The sequence below is a fragment of the Schistocerca gregaria genome, chromosome 7 (genome assembly GCF_023897955.1).
Source record: "Schistocerca gregaria isolate iqSchGreg1 chromosome 7, iqSchGreg1.2, whole genome shotgun sequence".
In the NCBI taxonomy this organism is placed as follows: domain Eukaryota; kingdom Metazoa; phylum Arthropoda; class Insecta; order Orthoptera; family Acrididae; genus Schistocerca; species Schistocerca gregaria.
In genome coordinates this window covers 79,965,953-79,989,307 of record NC_064926.1, presented here as the reverse complement: position 1 = coordinate 79,989,307, position 23,355 = coordinate 79,965,953, and the positions used below count along the sequence as shown (strand labels likewise).

At 42.0% G+C, this 23,355-nt stretch overlaps 1 protein-coding gene across 5 annotated transcripts in view; it reads left to right on the top strand.

The window, feature by feature from the left end:
* The window catches only part of LOC126282002 (trans-1,2-dihydrobenzene-1,2-diol dehydrogenase-like), a 77,264-nt gene that overhangs the window by 28,181 nt on the left and 25,728 nt on the right, over window positions 1-23,355 (top strand). For all 5 annotated transcript variants that reach the window (XM_049981394.1, XM_049981392.1, XM_049981393.1 and 2 more), the window contains exons 3-4: window positions 11,279-11,570; window positions 19,823-20,072. In XM_049981394.1, the coding sequence (XP_049837351.1) occupies window positions 11,279-11,570; window positions 19,823-20,072 (542 nt within the window). The remainder of the gene's footprint in view (window positions 1-11,278; window positions 11,571-19,822; window positions 20,073-23,355) is intronic.

Here is a 23,355-nt window from a genome sequence, read left to right as displayed (position 1 = left end):
AATCTGTTTTTCTTTGGTTAACTGTGCAGCCCTAAGTCCTCAACCCAATGTACTGTTTTAAATGCCAGCTTTTTGGACACACCACTCTTGGATGCAAGGGAGAAGCCACTTGTGGCAAATGTGGTAAGGCTGCCCATGAAGGAGTCAGATGTTCATCTCCTCCAAAGTGTAAATTGCTCTGGGGCTCACACTGTCTGGAGTAGGGATTGCTGTGTCTTGCTTGCAGAACAGAAGCCAGTATTTGCTACCTCCTGTGCTTCGGTTGTTAATCAGTGAGTACAGAAAACCGATGATGCTACACAAGCAGAGGTACTTAGTCTTAGCACTAGTACCTGTGTTTGTCAGTGCACTTGGGCTGCTGCAATTACTTCACAGCCCACAATTCCTCTCAAAACCTCAGGCAAGTCTGTGGTTGCTAACATTGCAGAGCACCCTGCTCCCCAAAAGGTTTACTCTGGTCCCCTGTTCTGTGCTGCCACTACCACTACAACTTCTGTTGCTGCAGTTTTGGCTCTGAAGCCTACCCATGGCAAAAAAATCAAAGGCCAACCATCCACCACTGATGGAGTTGGAAAGCAAACAGTCCAATGATGTCGATGTCATCCTATCGGACATCTCTCTTGACTCTTCGGTATAGAGCTGATGGGCCTTGATGTCGGTCTGGGCCAATCATTTTGCCCAAGGAATGAGCCCACAGCCATTAAGGAATGCCCTCCCCAATGGAAAGATAGGGCGAAAGTACAACCCCACGATAGATGGCTTCCATATTACAGTGGAACATTAATGGGTTCAGGACACACATAAAGGAACTGAAACTGCTAGCACAGCTATGTCCCCCTGTGCCTGTGTTTACAAGAAACACATTTTAAAGCCGTTGACACCTCTGTGCTACAGTACTGTGCCCTTCGCCGAAAGGATGACCTGACTGAGGACAGCACCAAGGGAGAGCTTGCTACGTTTATCAATAATGTGCATCACTCTGCTACTCTCGCCCTGGCTACTGACCTGCAAGCAGTTGTTGAAACTCATGTGTGTTGGAGGATCACTATTTCCTTGCTATACCTACCTCTATTGCAAGATGCAATAGACAGAGACCTTCATAGATCTTGTGAAACAACTCTCATGGCCATTTTTCCTACTGGGGACGTCAGTGCCCATCATGTCTTATGGGGATCGACCTCTACTTGCCTTTGGGGTTGGTTTTGGAAAGCCTCATTTTTCTCATGAGCTGTACATCCTCAGCCCAGGTATTCACACTCATATCTGTACTACTACTGGGTCATTCTGAGCCATGTACCTCTCTTACTGCTCCCCAGCCCTCGCAGACTCAGTTCAGTGGGAGTTCATTGATGAACTGCATCCTATTGATCATTTCCCACTCTGCATTCACATAGTGGATGGAGCATTCCCTGAAGAGAAGCTACCAAAATGGATGGTCAGCAAGGCGAAATGGGTGCTATTCAGCCAGCAGGGTGTGTTTACACACTGCGAAAGCGTCCAGGAATGGGTGGACCGCATCACACAAGTGGTCTTTCATGCCACTGACCTATCAATCCCAAAGTCCTCAAGTCATCTTTGGAGGCAACCTGCACCTTGGTGGACAGAGGAGTCCCGTCCAGCGATGTGGGAGAGGTATGCAGCTCTTCAATGGTCCAAATGCTGCCCGATAGCAGACAACCTCATAGCCTTTCTAGTCGCAAGAGCCAAAGCTTGACAGGTAACTGAGGAGAGCAAGAAAAGGTCATAGGAAGCGTTCCTAGACTCTTATCAATTGTTCCCCTTGTTCTGCTAAAGTATGGGAAGCCATCCGGAGGATTTCCAGTAAACACAGTCATTTACCAATAGCGGCAATGCTAAAACAGGGGTGTCACCAAACAATGCCTGGAGACATCGCTCAGATGCTGGCAGAGCATTTTGTGAAAACTGCTGCCAGTGCCAGCCAAGATCCAGCATTTCGTCACTACTTCAGCTCCCAGAAGTCTGAGTCTTACAACTGCCTTTTCTCCATGTGGGAGGTGGAATCAGCACTGTCTGAGACTCATGATACTGCAACCAGTCACAATCAAATCTGGTACTGCGTGCTTTAACATTTGGCAGCAGTGTCGAAAAGTAAATACTCATCTAATGTTTTAATGTGATATGGTACTCAGGTCATTTCTCCAGCTCCTGAAGAGAGGCAATGTTGATATGTTTCCTTAAACCAGGAAACCCCTTGGTTATCAGAGTATCTCTTTAATCAGCTGTGTAGGAAGGATCCTGGAACGAATCGTTAATTGTCATCTGGTATGGTTGTTAGAGACCAGGCAATTCGTTAGCTATTCTCAGTGTGGATTCTGGAGATTTCAGTCCACAGTCAACAGTGGCCTTGCTGGAAGGTGCTATTCAGCAAGCTTTCCTATGTAAACATCGCTGTATCGGCATATTTTTTGGTACCCGTAAGGTGTACCATACTACTTTCAGACACTGTATTCTTGTACAGCTGCATCTATGGGACTTCTGTGGGCGCCTCCCCAACTTCATGCGATCTTTCCTGTCTCAGCAGTTTTTTAGGATCTGAGTTGGTAACACACTATCCGATCATTTTGAGTGGGAGAATGATGTCCCTCATGGCAGTGTTTTCAGTGGTACCCTCTTGGCCATTGTCACAAACAGTATAATGTCCACAGTAAGGAGTCTTGCAAAGTGCTTCTTATTTGTGGACAATGTTGTGGTTTTCTGTTCCTTCTCCAGTGTTGCAACAGCAAGCCATCAGTTGCAACTTGTTATCCATATACCATACTGTTACATGTCCCCCTGTAGCTATGCAAGCGGTGCCAAATTTGTTATAAAAGTCAGTAAATTGTTCAACAGACAGTATTTTTCAGTATAGGTATTTCGTTCATTCCAAACAAGTGTCGATTTGTGACATCATCCAGACACAAGTTGCTTGTAATCTGGATCCGCTTTAGCAAACTAATTATTTCTCTCAGGCGTAAAATTTTATTGATTATGAAATACAAGTTCGTGAAGTTTATTCAGAATCAGAAATGTTTAATTAGTAATTACATGCCATAATTTATTTGTTCAATATAAAGGTATTTTGAATTTTGTATGCATAAAAAAAGTGCAAATTTATGTGTGGCTTTTACTCTGAGACGAGTTATAATTTAGGGTGCTAAAAGATCACGGGTACATTTCACTGACCTATGTGGTAAATTTTATTTTGTGATCTTGTCCTGAATGGAGAGTAAATCCAGTTTCATTTAAACTGTACATGAGATAGACACATCGCATTATTACAAAAAGAGTCGTTTAGCCTGTTAGGGAAAAGTGAAACCTGTGTGCTCAGTTTGAAATATGGTACACGCCAGTGCTGATCGAGCTGTCCAATAAATCATGTGTAATAGTTGCAAATGTGTTTTGACTTGATACATCAAGTTAGAAATTAATTTTGCGAAAAGTGCTGATTTTTTACCAAAAACTGAACTGCAAGTTTATTCAAAATATCGTTGTCCAGTTTTAATTGAAACACGTATCACGATGTTGATTACATTGCCTAACAACACTGTAAAGCAGCTTAATTAATTCATTACAATGATTTGCAACGTAGTACGGCCCATTACATACACAAAATGTTACACGAAGTTTGTTGGCTGCATGAAAGTATGAGAGTGTTTTTCTTTCCATAAATGCCAATGAACCGGCAGTTTCAAAAGTTAAATTATGAACTGTTGTATAACTTCATTGATTGTCCGATACCATTACGGAACTTGTTGTATCGTGTCTCTTCACAAAACATCTCAAGAAGCCGGGATAAAGAAGAAGAAAAAGACTAAGAAGAGGCATCGGTATACCCCTCTGTTGCACCTTTTCACCCATTGTGTGCGAGCAGCAAGGCCATTTGGGATCCATGTGCTGGAGTCACTTGGAGTAGAGCAAGTCCAACCTAAAATCCAGGGTTTTAACCATCTGCCACCGTGCACTCGTACTTCTGTTTTTAATACAATATTTTCTGACAATTTATACGAGCACCACAACTGTTTAGCTGTCTTTACAGAGGACTCCGTTCATTGCTCTGTTGTTTTCTGGGATTGTGTCCTTAAGGTCCATATGACTCAAGCCTTGCTGTCTTCCATGCAGAATTATATGTGATCTTGCGAGCACTGGATCAGATGAGATGTTCTTCCAGTGCTAAATTTCTCATCTGTTCAGATACTCTTGAGTGCCCTTCACTCTCTACAGTGTTTGTACACAGCAGATAAAGTAGTCCAGAACATACAGGATGCCCTCCTCCAACTACAATGATTGGGGAAGGAGATGTCTTCCTGCTGGGTACCAGGGCACATGGGTATTGTGGGTAACAAAAAGGTGGATCTAGCATCCAAGAAGGCATGTCGTGATCCTCAGATATTTCAGTGTGCCATTTCTCTGCATGCTATAGCCTCACTGTTGAGATCCAGTGTCTTGAATTAGTGGGAAAATGAGTGGCTTGAGTAACAATAAGTTCTGACTAATACCGCCCACAGTGTGACCATGGTGTACATCCTTTCAGCCACATCAATGAGACAAGGTCCTCCTTACTTGTCTTCGCATAAGAACACAGCCATATGATGCATGGCATTTTTCTCAAACGAGAGGACTGTCCAATGTGTGGTGCTTATGGCAAATAGATCACTGTGTGTCACATTGTATTGTACAAAAATCAAACAGTGGAAAGTCCAGGATGGAATGTAACAATATTATGAAAGGAAAGTACCTACTCATCATATAGCAGAGATGCTGAGTTGCAGACAGGCACAACAAAAAGACTGTCACAAAGGCCTTTGTCAAAAATAGACCGCACCCACACAGACACTAGGGTAGGGCGGGGGACACTTCCCGTTGGGAAGCACACAGGGACGAGGTGGAGACAGGATAGGGCAGCTATGTGCAGTTGGGAGATTAGATGGAGGGAGGGAGTAGTGGAAACAGAGTGAATTAAAAAGACTGGGTGTGATGGTGGAATGAGGGCTGTGTAGTGCTGGAATGGGAATAGGGAATGGGCTGAATGGGTGAGGGCAATGACTAACAAAGTTTGAGGCCAGGAGGGTTACGGGAATGTAGGATATATTGCAGGGAAAGTTCCCACCTGCACAATTCGGAAAAGCTGGTGTTGGTGGGAAGGATCCAAATGGCACATGCTGTGAAGCAGTCATTGAAAAGAAGGATGTCGTGTTGGGTGGCGTGCTGTGCAACAGGGTGACCCACTTGTTTCTTGGCCACAGTTTGTCGGTGGCCAGTCATGCAGACAGACACCTTGTTGGTTGTCATACCCACATAGAATGCAGCACAGTGGTTGCAATTTACCTTGTAGATCATATGACTGGTTTCACAGGTAGCCCTGCCTTTAATGGGATAGGTGATGTTTGTGACTGGACTGGAGTAGGTGATGGTGGCAGTATGTATTGGACAGGTCTTGCATATAGGTCTGTTACACAGGGATATGAGCCATGAGGTAGGGGTCGGGAGCAGGGGTTGTGTAGGGATGGACAAATATATTGTGTAGGTTCAGTGGACAGTGGACGGTGGAATACCGCTTGGGCGGGAGGGGGTGCATAGTGGGTAGGACATTTCTCATTTCGGGGCACGATGAGAGGAACTCGAAACCCTATAGAAGAATGTAATGTAATTTTTGTTGTGCCTATCTGTGATTCACCATCTCCGCTATAAGGTGAGTAGCAACTTTTCTTTCATAACATTTTATTGGACAGTGTTTTATGTTCTGACCTTTGAGCCGCAGCAGATCTGCCAATGGATCTACCCTCTATTTCAAATAATGTTCAAATTAATGTGGTTTGAGTTTTACACTTTTGTGAATTGCCCAAGTGTACGTGAGATGGGTTGATTATGTGGTCAATTTTAGTTCATTGGCATGCAACAATTTTAAAGGTTCTATTTGCATTCGTTTGCTTTAATGAGTGTAAGAGTGCTGAAAACCTGCCTGTTCAGCGTCCATAAACTCAAAACGCACGCACGCACGCGCACACACACACACACACACACACACACACACACACACACACACACGTACGTGTGCCAACAAGAAGAAGATTCAAACAAAAGTTTTTTCATTTGATTTCAGAGTAGTCTGAGACCAATAGAGAGGCTATTCTTACACAGTTTGTAACAGGTAACAAAATCTGGGTGTATCACTTCGAACTGGAAACAAAAAGGCTGTCACTAGAGTGGCATGATCCTCAGCTACCAAAAAAGAAGAAATTAAAGGCAGCTCCCTCTGATGGCAGTCATGGTGACAATGTTTTGGGATAGTGCTGATGTCATTCTGGTGGATGTGTTGCCAAAGGGGTCAACCATTAATTCAGAGGCATATATGAAGACAGAACAAATTCAAGAAATATTTCTGAAGTGTAGAGTGTGACAAGAATCTAAAGAAAATTGTGCCTCAACAAAACCATGTACGCCCACACGGAAGCCTCAGAACCAGGAAAAACACTGCAGAATTTGGTTGAACATCATTGCCTCACCCAACCTGTAGCCCAGATCTGGCACCAAGAACATTCATCTGTTTGTGCCTTTGAAGGATTGTCTATGTAGAAGACACTTCAAAGATGATGAGAGTGTATTTCATGCAGTGAAAACATAGATGCAAGCACAAGAAAGTACACTGACAAGGAATACATGCTCTCAAGCAATGCTGATGTAAGGCCACAAAACATGATGGGGACTATGTAGAAAAATAGTACATGAAAAAAGGAATATTTTTTGTGGTGTCATCAAACTCTAATGCCTAAGGACAAGCATGAACTGAGACACAAATTGTGGAGCAGTGTTTATTGAATGGCAGTAGTAAATCTTTTGTATAAATGAAAACTGCTGCTTGCTAGCAAATGTACTCAACTCCACAACTGCTGCTTTCTTTACAAACCCATGGTGAAACTTCTATTTCATTCTTTTTGCAGCAAATTTATCATGAGGAAATTGTCATGTAAAACTCCTTACTATCTTTATTCAATGTTTGCCATAGTTCCAGTCATCCAGTTGCTCAGAAACAGAGTTTCTTCACAATATCATTAGTTTTCTGGATTTTCAGAATGAAATTTTTACATTGCATTAGTCTGTGTGCTGATATGAAACTTGCTGGCAGATTATAACTGTGTGCTGGATCAAGACTTGGGACCTTTGCATTTTGCACGCAAGTTCTGTACTGGTCTACTGCGAAATGCAAAGGCCCCAAGTTAGTCTTGATCCAGCACACAGTTTTAAACTGCCAAGAAGCCTCCGTTTCCAGGGTGTCTATCACTTCTTAGAGTTACTGGTTGCTTGGGACTTGGTCACTGACTTCTTTCCAATGTTAAGGAAACACTTTGTGTTGTAATGGTGACTGGAACAGTTGCGGGGTTGAAGTAACGGAAAGTGTGGTGGGACCCGCGGAGTGGCCTGCGAACAACAACACAACGAAAGAGGATGGACACGATCAAAGGAGGCAAGAGAACGAACAACAACAAGGTCGAAACAACTGAGTCACAAGAAAGTAAACAAGCTGTCTAAGGCGAGGCGAGACGTACACAAGGCTAGATTGGCTGGCTGAGCGAGAGGCAGGCACTTACGTACTCTATCGGGGGCACCACTATTGGCCGGTGGAACCATGTGTTCCACTGTGGCACCCTCACACTAAATGCGGGTCAGGAGGCGCACGCCACCACAGCTTACGGCTGTGCAGAGACCTCTAGGGGGTCTTCGGCGTCCATGACGTCTGGCGGGGGTTCAAATTCCATGGCACGTGGTACCAGACTTTGTGCCATAAGTTTATATTTATTGTATTATTGTTAGTCAACAGTTGCAAATCTTTTATTAATTTCTTAAGAAATTTAAGATTAATGCAATACTAAGTGCTTATACTAACCATGATATTTGTGGGACTACATGAAAAATACTCAATAGTAAACTAAGGCAGATAGAGACACAAATGTAAGGGCATGTGCCATGATGGTATCAGCTTCAGCTATGTTTCAGTACCATTTCCATGTACATATCTCAAAGGTAGGGAGCATGTTGTATCACTTTTAATTACCATACTTCAACATTCTGTTCATTTTTTCTTATGGTTCCAGAAATCTGTTACATTGGTTGTAGTAACCAAGTCTCACCCTAACAGAGGAGACAGAAAGCATCTTTTGTCATTGGAAAACCTTTCTGATTTTCTGAGCATTACACTATACCACAGAAACTTAAAATGACATGTGGGAAAAAGAAACATTGTTTTTAAGCAGATGGTTTCAGTTTCACATCACTATCTTAAGTATATAAGTTATAAAGTAAGTTTTTCAGGTGAAATTTATGTGCACTTTTGCATTTAAATATTTTTGTTTAGTATGATACAAAACAAAATTCACATTAAGTGCTGTACCTCACAAAATTATCAACATTTCCTGTAAATCTGTAGTGTACGTTGCTGAAAGCAAGGGGAAACTACAGCTGTAATTTTTCCCGAGGGCATGCAGCTTTACCGTATGGTTAAGTGATGACTGCGTCCTCTTTGGTAAAATAGTCCAGAGGTAAAATAGTTCCCCATTCGGATCTCTGAGCAGGGACTACTCAGGAGAAAAAAAACTGGCGTTGTACAGATCGGAGTGTGGAATGTCAAGAGTGTGGGTAAGCTACTATAAACAGCATAGTCAACGCAGTATTGTGGCTAAGATAGACACGAGTACAAGTTCATATGCCAACTAGCTCCGCAGATGACAAAGAGATTGACGAGATGTATGATGAGATAAAAAAAATTCAGATAGTGAAGGGAGATGAAAATTTAATAGTCATGGGGGACTGGAATTCAACAGTAGGAAAAGGAAGAGAAAGAAAAGTAGTAGGTGAATATGGACCGAGGGAAAGGAATGAAAGAGGGAGCCACCTTGTAGAATTTTGCACAGAGTATAACTTAATCATAGCTAAAACTTAGTTCAAGAATCATGGAAGAATGTTGTATACGTGGAAGAGGCCTAGAGACACTGGAAGATTTCAGATAGATTAGATAATGGTAAGGCAGAGATGTAGAAACCATGTTTTAAATTGAGACATTTCCAGGGGCAGATGTGGACTCTGACCACAATCTGTATTACGAACTGTAGATTAAAACTGTAGAAACTGCAAAAAGGTAGGAATTTAAGGAGATGGGATGTGGATAAAGGAGGTTGTAGAGTGTTTCAGCAAATACAGGGGAAAGAAATACAGTAGAAGAAGAATGTATGAGTAGCAAGAGCTCAGATGGAAAACCAGTCCTAAGCAAAGAAGGGAAAGCAGAAAGGTGGAAGGAGTATATAGAGGGTCTATCAAAGAGCAATGTACTTGAGGACAATATTACAGAAATTGAAGAGGACGTAGATGAATATGAAGTGGGAGATATGATACTGTGTGAAGAGTTTGACAGAGCACTGAAATTCCTAAGTTGAAACAAGGTCCTGGGAGTAGACAAAATTCCATTAAAACCACTGATAGCCTTGGGAGAACCAGTCCTGACAAAACTCTACCATCTGGTGAGCAAGATGTACAAGACAGGTGAAATGCCCTCAGACTTCAAGAAGAATAAAATAATTCCAATTCCAAGGAAAGCAGGGGTTGACAGGTGTGAAAATTGCCAAATTATCAATTTAATAAGTCACAGCTGCAAAATACTAACACGAATTCTTTACAGACAAATGGAAAAACTGATAGAAGCCGATCTTGGGGGGACGTCAGTGTGAATTCCATAGAAATGTTGGATCACATGAGGCAATACTGGCCCTACAACTTATCCTCTGATAGATTAAGGAAAGGTAAACCCAGGTTTCTAGCATTTGTAGACGTATAGAGTTTTTGACACTGTTGACTGGAATACTCTTTCAAATTCTGAAAGTGGCAGGAGTAAAATACAGGGAGCGAAAGGCTGTTTACAATTTGTACAGGAGCCAGTCGGCAGTCATAAGAGTCGCGCATTAAAAGGAAGCGGTGACTGAGAAGGGAGTGAGACAGGATTGTAGCCTATCCCCAACGTTGTTCAGTCTGTATATTGAGCAAGCAGTAAAGGAAATAAAAGATAAATTCAGTGTATTAATTAAAATCTATGGAGAAGACATAAAAACTTTGAGGTTTGCAGGTGACATTGTACTTCTGTTAGAGACAGCAAAGGACCTGGAAGAGCAGTTCAGTGGAAACGACAGTGTTTTGAAAGGAGGATATAATATGAATATCAAGAAAAGCAAGAGAGGAGAATGGAATGAAGTCGAATTAAATCATACGATGCTGAGGGAATTAGATTAGGAAATGAGACACTTCAAGTAGTAAATGAGTTTTGTTGTTTGGGGAGCAAACTAACTGATGATGGTCAGAGTAGAGAGGATACAAAATGTAGACTGGCTATGCCATGAATGCGTTTCTGGAAGATAGAAATTTGTTAACACCGAGTATAGATTTAAGCATCAGGAAGTGATTTCTGAAAGTGTTTGTACTGAGTGTAGCCATGTACGGAAGTGAAATGTGGACCATAAATAGTTTAGACAAGAAGAGAATAGAAGCTTTCGAAATATGGTGCTACAGAAGAATGCTGAAGATTAGATGGGTAGATTATGTATCTAATGATGAAGTACTGAATAGAATTGGGGAGAAGAGAAATTTGTGGCACAACCTGACTAGAAGAAGGGATCGGTTGGTAGTACATGTTCTGAGGCATCAAGGGATCAGCAATTTAGTATTTGAGGGCAGCGTGGAAGATAGAAATTGTAGAGGGAGACCAAGAGATGAATACACTAAACAGATTCAGAAGGATGTAGGTTGCAGTAGGTACTGGGAGATACAACTTTGCGACAATCAATATCTTGTGTAGATGTACTGAACTTGGTACCAGGTATTGTCTTTTGTGTGTTTACATGCTAGACAAAAGTGTGAGGTGCTCACCTGGCACAAAAAGTAAGAAAGTATATCTGGACACAAGGCAGTAATTTTTTGTCTTCCAGAATTTGTTGATTTCAGTGACCAGAATCTTATTGAGCTTAAGCCAGATTTCCATTTATAATTTCTTAATTTCATAGTTCAGTTTTTCCCTCCTATCTCTCCTAAAGATAGTAGCGTAAGGTGAATTGTTTATAGGATGTGCACCATTCTACATTTGAGAGAGATTCAGTAGTTGGCTTCAGATCTGACCCACTGCTGAGGTAGTTTGTGTATTTTAAGATGTTTGTTCTGAAATATTTGACAAGCCATCAGACTCATTTTGTGTAGTTAAATGCATCTAATTGTTCTGTTTTTTTTATTTTTTTTATTTTTTTAGATGTTGTGTACATTGGAGCCATACATCCACAACATTACCATGTTGGAAAATTGATGTTGGAGAATGGAAAACCTATACTTTGTGAAAAGCCGCTCACTATTAACTCTAAACAAACAAAAGAACTCATTGCATTGGCAAGAGAGAAGAAGCTATTTTTAATGGAGGCAGTTTGGTCCCGTTGTTTTCCTGCTTATGCCATGCTTAGGAGGGAAATGAATGCAGGTACTTTGGGTGACATTGTCCAGGTCATAGCGAATTTTGGTGTTCCTTTGGAGAAGGAAGACCGCCCAAGGTAAAAATATTGTTATCCTTATTGCTGGTACCTTTTATTATTGTTAAGTATTAATTACATAGTTACATAAACAGTTTTAGCAGTTGTTTTGAACATTGTGCGTTGCCTTTCCCACCACCCACCGCACCTCTCCTACAGGTCCTCCCAGAAAGCTGCATGTGAAAGCCTCAGCCTAAAATTTAAAAATCTTAGGTTTATTGTGTACACTATAGCCAACATATTTGTCACAAGAGAACAACTTTAAAACAATTCTCATTTATTATCTATGTAGTTGTGTCAGGAATCCGCTGAGTCTGGGTCAGAACCTCATTTTGGTGTTCAGTACTCCGATACAATGTTCTGACACAGATTCGACATGTTTCTGATGCAACTAAATAGATTTGAAAATGATTCAGAGAGGATCAAAACACATCTTGTATCAAAAAATGTGCTACTGAAACTGAAAAATAAATTAGAATTGTTATAAATTCATAGCTTACATTTTAATTTTTTTTGTAGGCTTATTCAAAATTGACTCAAGAGAATACTGTACATTAGTCAATCAAAGTTCAGTTCAACTCACTCAATCACCTTTCCAAATCAGATGTAGCACTCTGTTTTGAATTAGCTTTCATTTTTCTGTTAGGAAATATATGTTGTTGTGGTGTGTCAATATTGCTACTCTTACACCCTGTGACAATGGCCAGTACCAAATTCATGAGCTAACATGTCAGATCGCTCTGGTGGCATTTTAAAGGTTAAAAATATCCTTTGGCTAACCCTAGATGAAATATCATAGGACCTAATAGGATAAAAATTGGCAAATAAATCTTGGGTGCACAAGTATCTCTGAGAGTATTCTTATGCAGAAGCCAGCAGAACTCTGTTTCTATGAAATTTCCATCACTCCAGTATTTTTAAGTGTTAGATTTCCCTGCTTATTAGATGTGCTTATGCTCAAGCTCCATGTCAGAAATTGTCTACTTTTGTAAATGTTGTGTACTTGCATGTACCAATGCTGATACAGCATGTTACACTGGCAAATTGATGTAAGATTTGGATAGAACATATTGTGTCTGTGTTTGCCATTCAGTGAAGCTCAACACAGAAACTTAGCAACTTTATGAAGTATTATTAACTTTGTTTGAGACGATACAGTCTTTCTAAAGACAGACACATCATTACTACAAAATGTGATTGTTAGATAATTAAATCAAATGTTATAGTACAATGGTTACCAGTCTTGGGTTGAATACCCCCTTGAATATATTATGAAATTTTGTAAGGGGGTAAAAACAAAAAGTGTTTATGATCAAGAATGTGAAATTCAAGTCAAAATACAATCCCTTGGTCCCTGCAAGGACACCATACCAAAAATACACTCCTGGAAATGGAAAAAAGAACACATTGACACCGGTGTGTCAGACCCACCATACTTGCTCCAGACACTGAGAGAGGGCTGTACAAGCAATGATCACATGCACAGCACAGCGGACACATCAGGAACCGCGGTGTTGGCCGTCGAATGGCGCTAGCTGCGCAGCATTTGTGCACCGCCGCCATCAGTGTCAGGCAGTTTGCCGTGGCATACGGAGCTCCATCGCAGTCTTTAACACTGGTAGCATGCCGCAACAGCGTGGACGTGAACCGTATGTGCAGTTGACGGACTTTGAGCGAGGGCGTATAGTGGGCATGCGGGAGGCCGGGTGGACGTACCGCCGAATTGCTCAACACGTGGGGCTTGAGGTCTCCACAGTACATCGATGTTGTCGCCAGTGGTCGGCGGAAGGTGCACGTGCCCGTCGACCTGGGACCGGACCGCAGCGACACACGGATGCACGCTAAGACCGTACGATCCTACGCAGTGCCGTAGAGGACCGCACCGCCACTTCCCAGCAAATTAGGGACACTGTTGCTCCTGGGGTATCGGCGAGGACCATTCGCAACCGTCTCCATGAAGCTGGTCTACGGTCCCGCACACCGTTAGGCCGTCTTCCGCTCACGCCCCAACATCGTGCAGCCCGCCTCTAGTAGTGTCGCGTCAGGCGTGAATGGAGGGACTAATGGAGACGTGTCGTCTTCAGCGATGAGAGTCGCTTCTGCCTTGGTGCCAATGATGGTCGTATGCGTGTTTGGCACCGTGCAGGTGAGCGCCACAATCAGGACTGCATACGACCGAGGCACACAGGGCCAACACCCGGCATCATGGTGTGGGGAGCGATCTCCTACACTGGCCGTACACCTCTGGTGATCGTCGAGGGGACACTGAATAGTGCACGGTACATCCAAACCGTCATCAAACTCATCATTCTACCATTCCTAGACCGGCAAGGGAACTTGCTGTTCCAACAGGACAATGCACGTCCGCATGTATCCCGTGCCACCCAACGTGCTCTAGAAGGTGTAAGTCAACTACCCTGGCCAGCAAGATCTCCGAATCTATCCCCCATTTAGCATGTTTGGGACTGGATGAAGCGTCGTCTCACGCGGTCTGCACGTCCAGCACGAACGCTGGTCCAACTGAGGTGCCAGGTGGAAATGGCATGGCAAGCCGTTCCACAGGACTACATCCAGCATCTCTACGATCGTCTCCATGGGAGAATAGCAGCGTGCATTGCTGCGAAAGGTGGATATACACTGTACTAGTGCCGATATTGTGCATGCTCTGTTGCCTGTGTCTATGTGCCTGTGGTTCTGTCAGTGTGATCATGTGATGTATCTGACCCCAGGAATGTGTCAATAAAGTTTCCCCTTCCTGGGACAATGAATTCATGGTGTTCTTATTTCAATTTCCAGGAGTGTATATTGACAAGTGGTAACAAATTTCACGAAAGGTTTTTGGTGAAAATTTATTGAACCTTCAAGTATATGGATTCTATATGCCACAACTAAAATATGTGTTTGTAGATTTGCAAGTGATGTAGGCTTAGATCAAACTGATAATACAGAAAAGGAGAAATGGACATTACCAAATGTCCCAAGTGATCGCTATTTCTTTGCTCATTAAAAAAGCTGGAAAAGCAGAGGAGTTATATTTGTTTGAACATTAACTAAATTTTAGTTATATTTCATAGCTTCAGAATTAGTAGTGTTAATTTTTCTAGTAGCTAGTTGTGTACTAAGCTTTGTTTGGATATCAGCTGACATGCAGTCTTGTTCAGGGGTAATGGATCTGAGAAAGGTTGAGAAACATTGTTCTAGAATGTTGTCCAATGTGTGATAGAAACATTAACCCGTTTTGAACATTATATTTAAACATAAAGAATTTGAACTTCATGTCAGTGTACATTGTTTAGACCGTGTATACCATCAGTAGTCACAGCTTTGTAGACTGCTAATATTTAAGCACTGTTATTGAAAGCAGATTTTATCCACCTTGGCAGATGTGTTGGTTTTCAACCCACTTCTGCTCCCTGTAACCAGTGCATTTGGAGCATTGGATGAATGCACATCATGCTTTTGCAGTAGAAACATCTTTCAAATGTGATAATAGTTTCATAATAATACAGAATTTGTTTTGTGGACACTCTGACATCAGGTGGACGGGACCAGTTTTGTAGTAGAAGGCACTTATAAGTTGAGCCTAGCAGTTCAGGTAAACAGCTTCTGTTTAAAACATCAGTTTTCTTGGTAGTCCTCCTATAGTTCACAGTCCAGATAACTTTGCAGCAGTGAGAGCTACTTTCAAATGAACTCCAGCAAGATCACTTTGTTGGTGAGGTTTTTAACTCTTCCAGCAAGGCTGGAGGACAGATGTTGCGTGTGGATACTAAATGGAGCCCACAAAAGATAAGTTGCAAGTGACTCAACAGGTTTTGCCTGGAGATCTGGGGGTACATTGCATTTTATGTACGTAGCTTCCAAAGATAGCAAGCGCCTAACCTGATTCTCTCAAAAAAATTTCATGATATGTGAGGAGACGACTTTTCACTTTTGGGCTACGCAGACAATCAACCTTAAGGTATTGCCCCTGTATATCCTTATCAATTTCAAGAATCATCACTTCATAATGCCAAAGTTACTGTGTGGTGTGGCATGTCTGAGCAGGATATTTTTTACACTATTGTTTTAAGAATGGAGTAGATGATGCTCTGTTTTATCAGACCGCTGTGTTGCAACAATTTGTAGTGCTATAAGTGAGCCATGTGATGATCCATTTGCAGTTTTGGTTCCAACAGGATGGAACAATTACTTACACGGCCAGAACACTTATGGCACCTTATGCTGAATGTCTCCAGAGCGCCGTGTTTCTTAATGTCGCAATGTTAAATGACCACCCCATTTTCCCACTTTATCCCCATTTTCCCACTTTATCCCCATTTTCCCACTTTATCCCCATTTTCCCACTTTATCCCCATTTTCCCACTTTATCCCCATTTTCCCACTTTATCCCCATTTTCCCACTTTATCCCCATTTTCCCACTTTATCCCCATTTTCCCACTTTATCCCCATTTTCCCACTTTATCCCCATTTTCCCACTTTATCCCCATTTTCCCACTTTATCCCCATTTTCCCACTTTATCCCCATTTTCCCACTTTATCCCCATTTTCCCACTTTATCCCCATTTTCCCACTTTATCCCCATTTTCCCACTTTATCCCCATTTTCCCACTTTATCCCCATTTTCCCACTTTATCCCCATTTTCCCACTTTATCCCCATTTTCCCACTTTATCCCCATTTTCCCACTTTATCCCCATTTTCCCACTTTATCCCCATTTTCCCACTTTATCCCCATTTTCCCACTTTATCCCCATTTTCCCACTTTATCCCCATTTTCCCACTTTATCCCCATTTTCCCACTTTATCCCCATTTTCCCACTTTATCCCCATTTTCCCACTTTATCCCCATTTTCCCACTTTATCCCCATTTTCCCACTTTATCCCCATTTTCCCACTTTATCCCCATTTTCCCACTTTATCCCCATTTTCCCACTTTATCCCCATTTTCCCACTTTATCCCCATTTTCCCACTTTATCCCCATTTTCCCACTTTATCCCCATTTTCCCACTTTATCAACGTGGGATTATGTTCCCTCAAATCTACATTTACATCCATATCCAGCAGATGACTATGAAGTGCTTGGCAGAAAATACTTCCTTTCATAACAGTTAGTACAGCTTGTTCCTGTTCCATTCAGTTATAAATAGTATTCCTGAGGGAGCAGTAGTATATTCGAAGAGTCATCACTTAAAAATGGTCCTTGACGCTTTGAGAGTAGGCTTTCATGGGATAGTTTGCATCTGTCATGAAGAGTCTGCCAGTTAACTTACTTCAACATCTCTGCGACACTGTCCCACAGATCAAACGAACCTGCAACCATTCGTTGCCCTTCTGTGTATATGTTCAATATCCCGTTAGTCCTTTTTGGTATGTGTCCCAGCAGATGAGCAGAATACTAGGATGTGTCACACAAATTATTTGTAAACAATCTTCTTTGTAAACTGATTGCATTTCCATACTATTATACCAATAAACCAAATTGTGCCTTTTGCTTTTTGTATGGCTGAGCCTGTGTGATCATTCAATTTCATTTTAAAACAAGTTGCCAATCTTTGCACCACTGACAAATCTTATCAAGGCTGAATATTAGTAAGGGTTTTTTTCAGACAGTTTTTTGTTATAAATAACCACTACACAATCAGTTAAAGGTCTGGGGTTACTATTAATGCTATCTGCAAGGTTATCAGTATGCGACATGAACAGCAAGGGTCCCAATACAGTCTTGTGGTGCATGCCTAAATTTACTTCTGTTTCTGTCGATGACTGTCCGTGCAAATAAACCTGTTGCATCCTCCTTTAAGAAATCCTCAATTTAGTCCCAAATTTTGTTCTATATCCCATATAATGATAGTTAATTAACAAACTGTGGTGTATTACTGTCAAGAAATGCAGCCCACAACTGATTGCCTTGGCATATGGCCTTCATGATGATGTGTGAGAAAAGTTCAAGTTGGGTTTTGCACGGTCGATGTTTCAGAATTTATGCTGGTTCGCATGGAGGTCATTCTGTTACATATAACTCATTGTATGTTGTAGGATTCTACAACAGATGGACATCAATGATATTGGCCAGTAGTTTAAAAGATCATTTCTGCTGCCGTCTGCAGCTCGTGGTCGCGTTCTCACTTCCCAAGCAGAGGGTCCCAGGTTCAGTTCCCAGCGGGGTCAGTGATTTTTCACCTGTCTCAATGACTGGGTGTTTGAGTTGTCCTCATCATTCATGAGAGTGGCATGTAGATAGGTGTCACCTGAGCTTTCTTCAAACTTCCAGGCATAGTTTTTTGTTTGTGGGATCTACAGTGTATTAAGGTTTAAAAAGAAACTAAGTCAGCCACAAATTCAGCGTGTAATCTGATAGAGGTTCTATCAGACCCTCGAGCTTTACTTGGTTTCAATAATTTCAGCTGTTTTGCAACAATATTGACACTAATGTCAGTGTCTCTTGTCTTTGCTGCTGTAGTGTGAGAATTAAAATGGACACGGGATTTTCCTCTGTAAAGAAACATTTGAAAACTACTGAGTTCAGTATTTTTGCTTGACAACAGGAAATTGTTGTGAAAACTGGGTTAGGTGTTTGTTATTTCTTGAAGCTGTGCACAGAAAATTCAATGTAGCACCTGATATTTGGGCAAACACTGTTGCATCTTTTGCATTTTCTGCTACAGCAATTGTTGAAGGATTCATGCATTGCATTTCCCTATTTATAGCCACATGCTGTATTTTACACCTATTGTGTAGTAGTCTGTTATTTTTGAAGTTTCTTTATAGTGACTGTATATCGTAGAATGTCCTTCCCATTCATGAACTATTCTACTAGATACATATCTGAACAGTGCATAGTCAACTTTTCATTTAAACTTGAGCGACAGTTCTCATACTTGCTCTTGTCCAGAGCTAAATGATGATTCTACAACCTCTTTATCTAGTTAGCAAAACTTTTAAATCTTTTTACTTGTTTTAGCTCCCCTTTACACCTTGGTAATCATTGTTGCTATAACTGTCTCATGGTTACTGATTTCAGTTTGTGTGGATCTGCCCAAAGAGCTTGGCTCTCTTGTTGCCATCATGGTGTAGGCTTCTGAACTATCCATTCTAGGTAGTTTTCAGAGAAGGCATTTAGTAATGTTTCATGGGATTTTTGTCATTCTCACTACTTTCAAAACTGTAATTGTCCCAGTTGAGTGTTGGATGATTAAAGTATCATCCAATGAAGATACTATAATTAGAGAAGATTGATTATAGCAAAACTGAGGTTTTCTCTAAAGTTTTGAGTACATCTGCGGCAGGTCTGGTGATCAGTAGAAAGAGCCAGTTACATGGCTGTAAGTTTTTAATGTATGCTACAGTAACAGTAACTCACATACACTGACTTCTTTTGAACTATGTTATGTGCAGCACTCATTTATTTCAAAAATTTGAAATATGTGATTATACTGATGATACATGTAGATATGCACTAAAATTTTGGGTAAACCCTTTTTCTTTATTAGGTTACTATTACTAAAATTATATGTAGCACATATATAGATTTCAACTAATGGTATGTTATGAAATATGTTTTCTGTAACACACAGTGGTCAAAATACTTTATATATCATGACATTTATGAGCTTTGATACAGTTAACACAAAAAACAAGTTTGAATTTGAGTTGAAATTACTTAGGTTTTTGAAATCAAACAATGGAAAATACAAGATGGAATGTAACAATATTACTAAAAGGAAAGTTGCTACTCACCATATAGCGGAGATGCTGAGTCACAGATAGGCGCAACAAAAAGCAGTTTTTGTTATGACTACCTGCGACTCGGCATCTTCTCGCTATATGGTGAATAGCAACTTTCCTTTTCTTAATATTGTTAGGTTTTTGAAACCAATTTATGTCACACACGCGACTTTACTACCAGAACTCAGCTAATAAACATAATAAGTAAACATACAGGCAAAATACTTGCATTGAGCACTTAGCTGCTTTCAGGACATCTTGTACACTAACATGCCAAAGGTGAACTCTGTAGTAGCAGACAAAATGTAAAGCATACGCTAACAAGCCAACAACCATTCAGAACTTGTCAAACATCATTTACACCAAAGTGCAGACGATAAATAGAAATACTCTCTCATAAATGTTCACTAATTCTTCATCTTAATGGTTGAAGTTCTTGTAAGAGTGCAGATTACCTTTGTTTATTTATATGATTCTGAAATACATCTAACACATTTCCAGTGTGGTGCAAATTAATAACACATTTAATTATTTTTCATTATAGATCAAAGGAGCTTGGCCGTGGTACTGTACTTGATTTGGCAGTTTATTGCCTACAGCTCGCTATATTCGTATTTGGTCCTGTACACCCAAAAAATATTGTTGCTCTCGGACACTTGAATGAATTTGGATGTGATGATAGCATGGCCTGTGTATTAACATATGAAGGTGGTAAAACAGCAGTGCTGAGTACAAATGCTCGAACATATCTCCCTAATGAAGGATTTATAGTTGGGACCAAAGGAAGTTTAAAGGTATGTAATTTCATTACATTCTACAGTAGCATGAAGTAGTATTGAAAGATAGGCGTGTTTTATATCTTGCAGGATCGTATCATCTAAAAGTAGCATCCAGTCAGAGCATATCTGATCTAGTTTGATGAAGTAGCTGAACATCAGAGTTCACAGTGCCAGCAGCTCAACTGAAAACAAAAGTATCAAAGGACATCTAGAAAGAATGACTAGGTCTGTTTAAATAGTTGTCGTAAAAGGCAGCGTGCACTAAGGACTCAGTTTTCAATGTGTCCCCTTAAGTGTCTTCAAACAAAATAGGCCCCACGCACTGGACAGTGCTGCATGTACAGTGGTGCCATGCAACCAGGTTTGGCACCCTCAATACATGTTTCATTGTCATCAGTGCCTGGCTGGGACATGAGAACTCACAAACCTGTAGGTGACATGTGGAACTGAAATATTCCACCTTTGTCCTAGCTGTGCCAAGGGAAATCATATCAGGGGCAGACTAGATGGCTTGGGATGTTGGTTGGTAGCCTCTGTCAACCACATTGCTGCTTAGTTGTTACGCAGCAGTGGTGGAGATGGCAGTAGTGACTCCTATGTTGGAACCAGTGATTACCATCCAGTTATTGCTGGTAGCAATCCTTATGACCTAGTCATATGGTGCTAATCATCATTATCCATTAGTGGCTTACACAGCTAACTAATTGGGATGGCAGAGGTGACTCTGGCAACTCTCCAGAGTTTCCCTACTAGTACACTATAGTGACCAGCATCCACCGTAGGTGCCCACCCCTGCAGGCCCTGGGGTTAGAATAGGCCTAGGTATTCCTGTCTGTCGTAAGAAGCAACTGAAAAGAGTCTCACACCTTTCAGTCTTTATGTGATGGTCCCCTGTATGGTTCGACCTCCATTTTCCAAATTTTCCTAAAGAGCGAGCCAGTTGGGGAAGGGTGTCTTACATGGTGCAGTGTGTCAATCGTGCATTGAGATTTTTAGCCAACTTTCTCGTCGTGGCATTGCAGTCCTGCTCATCCTCCATCTCTTGAGCGAGAGCACCTTCCTGGTTGTGTTTTCCTACACCCACTATGCAGTGTCGTCTTGTGCGCCAATGAGGACAATGGAATTCTTTGCATCTCATATCCAACACGGTAGCCAGTCCGTTGTACCCTGTTGATTGTAGCCTCCTGACTACATAGGGATCGCTCTGCTGATGCCTGCGCCGTTAACTCCCAACGTATGCCATGGAGTAGATACCTGTCACTCTGGGGCAACGGGACGCCCGGCAATGGCCATCCTGCCAGGTGGCCTTTGCTGCGACTGGGTGTGCCCGTGAGGAGGGCCCCTGCTCCGAGTAGGTGCCATCAGGGTGGATGACATGCGATGGAGCGTACCACGTCGTCACTTGCTGGTGATCAAACACCAGCAGTCTCTAAGTATTCCAAGTCTCAGTACAATGCAAGGAAGTATGATCCTAAATTGTTTCCCTCCCTGGCCACACCATGGGACGAACACCAGGCGAAGGATGGCAGTGAACCTTCTTCACTCCGGTACCTCGTATGTACGAGAGCTGATGGGGACTCCTTTGTCTTAACGAAGCCTCAGTTTTTTGTAGAGCATTTAAAGGACAAGTTTGGGAAGATGGAGAGCTTGTCCAAAATGCGGTCAGGGTCAGTCTTGATAAAAACGGCATCCTCTGCCCAGTCACGGGCATTGCTTGCTTGTGACAAGTTACGGGATGTTTCCATTACCATCATGCCTCATAAGGGCTTAAATATGGTCCAGGGTATTATATTCCACAGGGACCTTCTTTTGCAGTCTGTCAATCTTAGAGTGACGAGGAGTTCATTTCATCTGGCGCGTCCATCTAGGTCCAAGGGTTAATCAGGTTCCCATCGATGCCTTCATCTTGGTTTTCGAGGATGACATATTACCCAAGAAGGTCAAGGTGATGGTCTATCTCTGTGATGTCAAGCCATATATCCCTCGTCCAATGCGGTGCTTTAAGCACTGGTAGTTCGGCCATATGTCTTCCTGCTATACTTCCAGCATCAGATGTCGAGATTGTGAACGTCCATCCCATCCCAATACTCCATGTGCCTCGCCTCCCATCTGTGTCACACTGGACTCACATTCGGGATGGTTTCACTGTTTCAGTCTCCAGGACTGAGCATGATCGTGTAGCCCTACGACCAGCTGCTTTTGGGCACTTCAACCACTGGAAGAAAGGAAAATTATGGAGTACGAGACCTGACCCGACTGACCTACAATGAGACCAAGAGGAAATTTGAGCACCTACGTCCTGTGGCTATGACCTCCTCTTTTATGCCGCTGCTACAAGAGCAGTTGTAGCCCCATCAGTTCCACGAGTTCCAGTTGGCTCTCAGCAGAGCCGGAAGCATACACCTGCCCCCTTGATGGTGGGGGCACTTCCCTCCCTGCTGCTCCCACACCACCTACCTCAGGAGCACTGTCCCCCCAACCATCGGGGACATGAGTCCCCACTTCTCAGCTGGAGCAACTTAAGTCTTCTTCGGCTCCTCTTGCTATGAATGGGAACCTTGGGTTACTCCCTTCCCACATTTGTGCTAGTGGGAAAGATAACACCCACCAGTGGTTGAAGTGCCCAAAAGCAGCTGGTCGTAGGTCTACACGATCATGCTCAGTCCTGGAGACTGAAACAGTGAAACCATCCCAGCCAGAGAAACCCAAGGATCAGCAAGATAAATCCAGAAAGAAGACCCCCAAGACCAAGGGAAGCTTTACACCTGGGTCATTCCATGTGAAGTGTCTTAGGGCTCCCACCTCGACCATCTTCAGTTTTTATGAAATTTGTACAGGATGTACCTGAGGGCCCTACATGGACTTATGCACAGTTTCAGGCTCACCTTGGTTGAGGTGCTAGAGCCATTTTTGTGAAGACCACTTTTACAGAGACCGAAAAGTCGTTAAGAAATCGTCAAGTTTTGCATTCCACTGTTAATAATGTAAAAGAGCTAGACTCTTGCTTCTGGGTGTAGTGGTACAACTTTGTGTGCTCTACTTACAAATGTTGCAAGTAGAGTTCAGAAAGCAATGCATTTGGCATAATCTCAGTTCAAAGTGGGCAATGAATCATGTTGCAAGAAATTTTCACCATAGTTTAACGAGACATAATTAGTGGAGAAAGTGTGCTATGGACCTGGTCTTTTGCCAAACTACTGTCTGTCTGGGTGTTTAGTAAATCACAAATTTTGTCCTGGCTTGTGTGTTTAATTACTGTGCTACCATCCTGTAAATTTGCTGAAAAACATGAATGTAT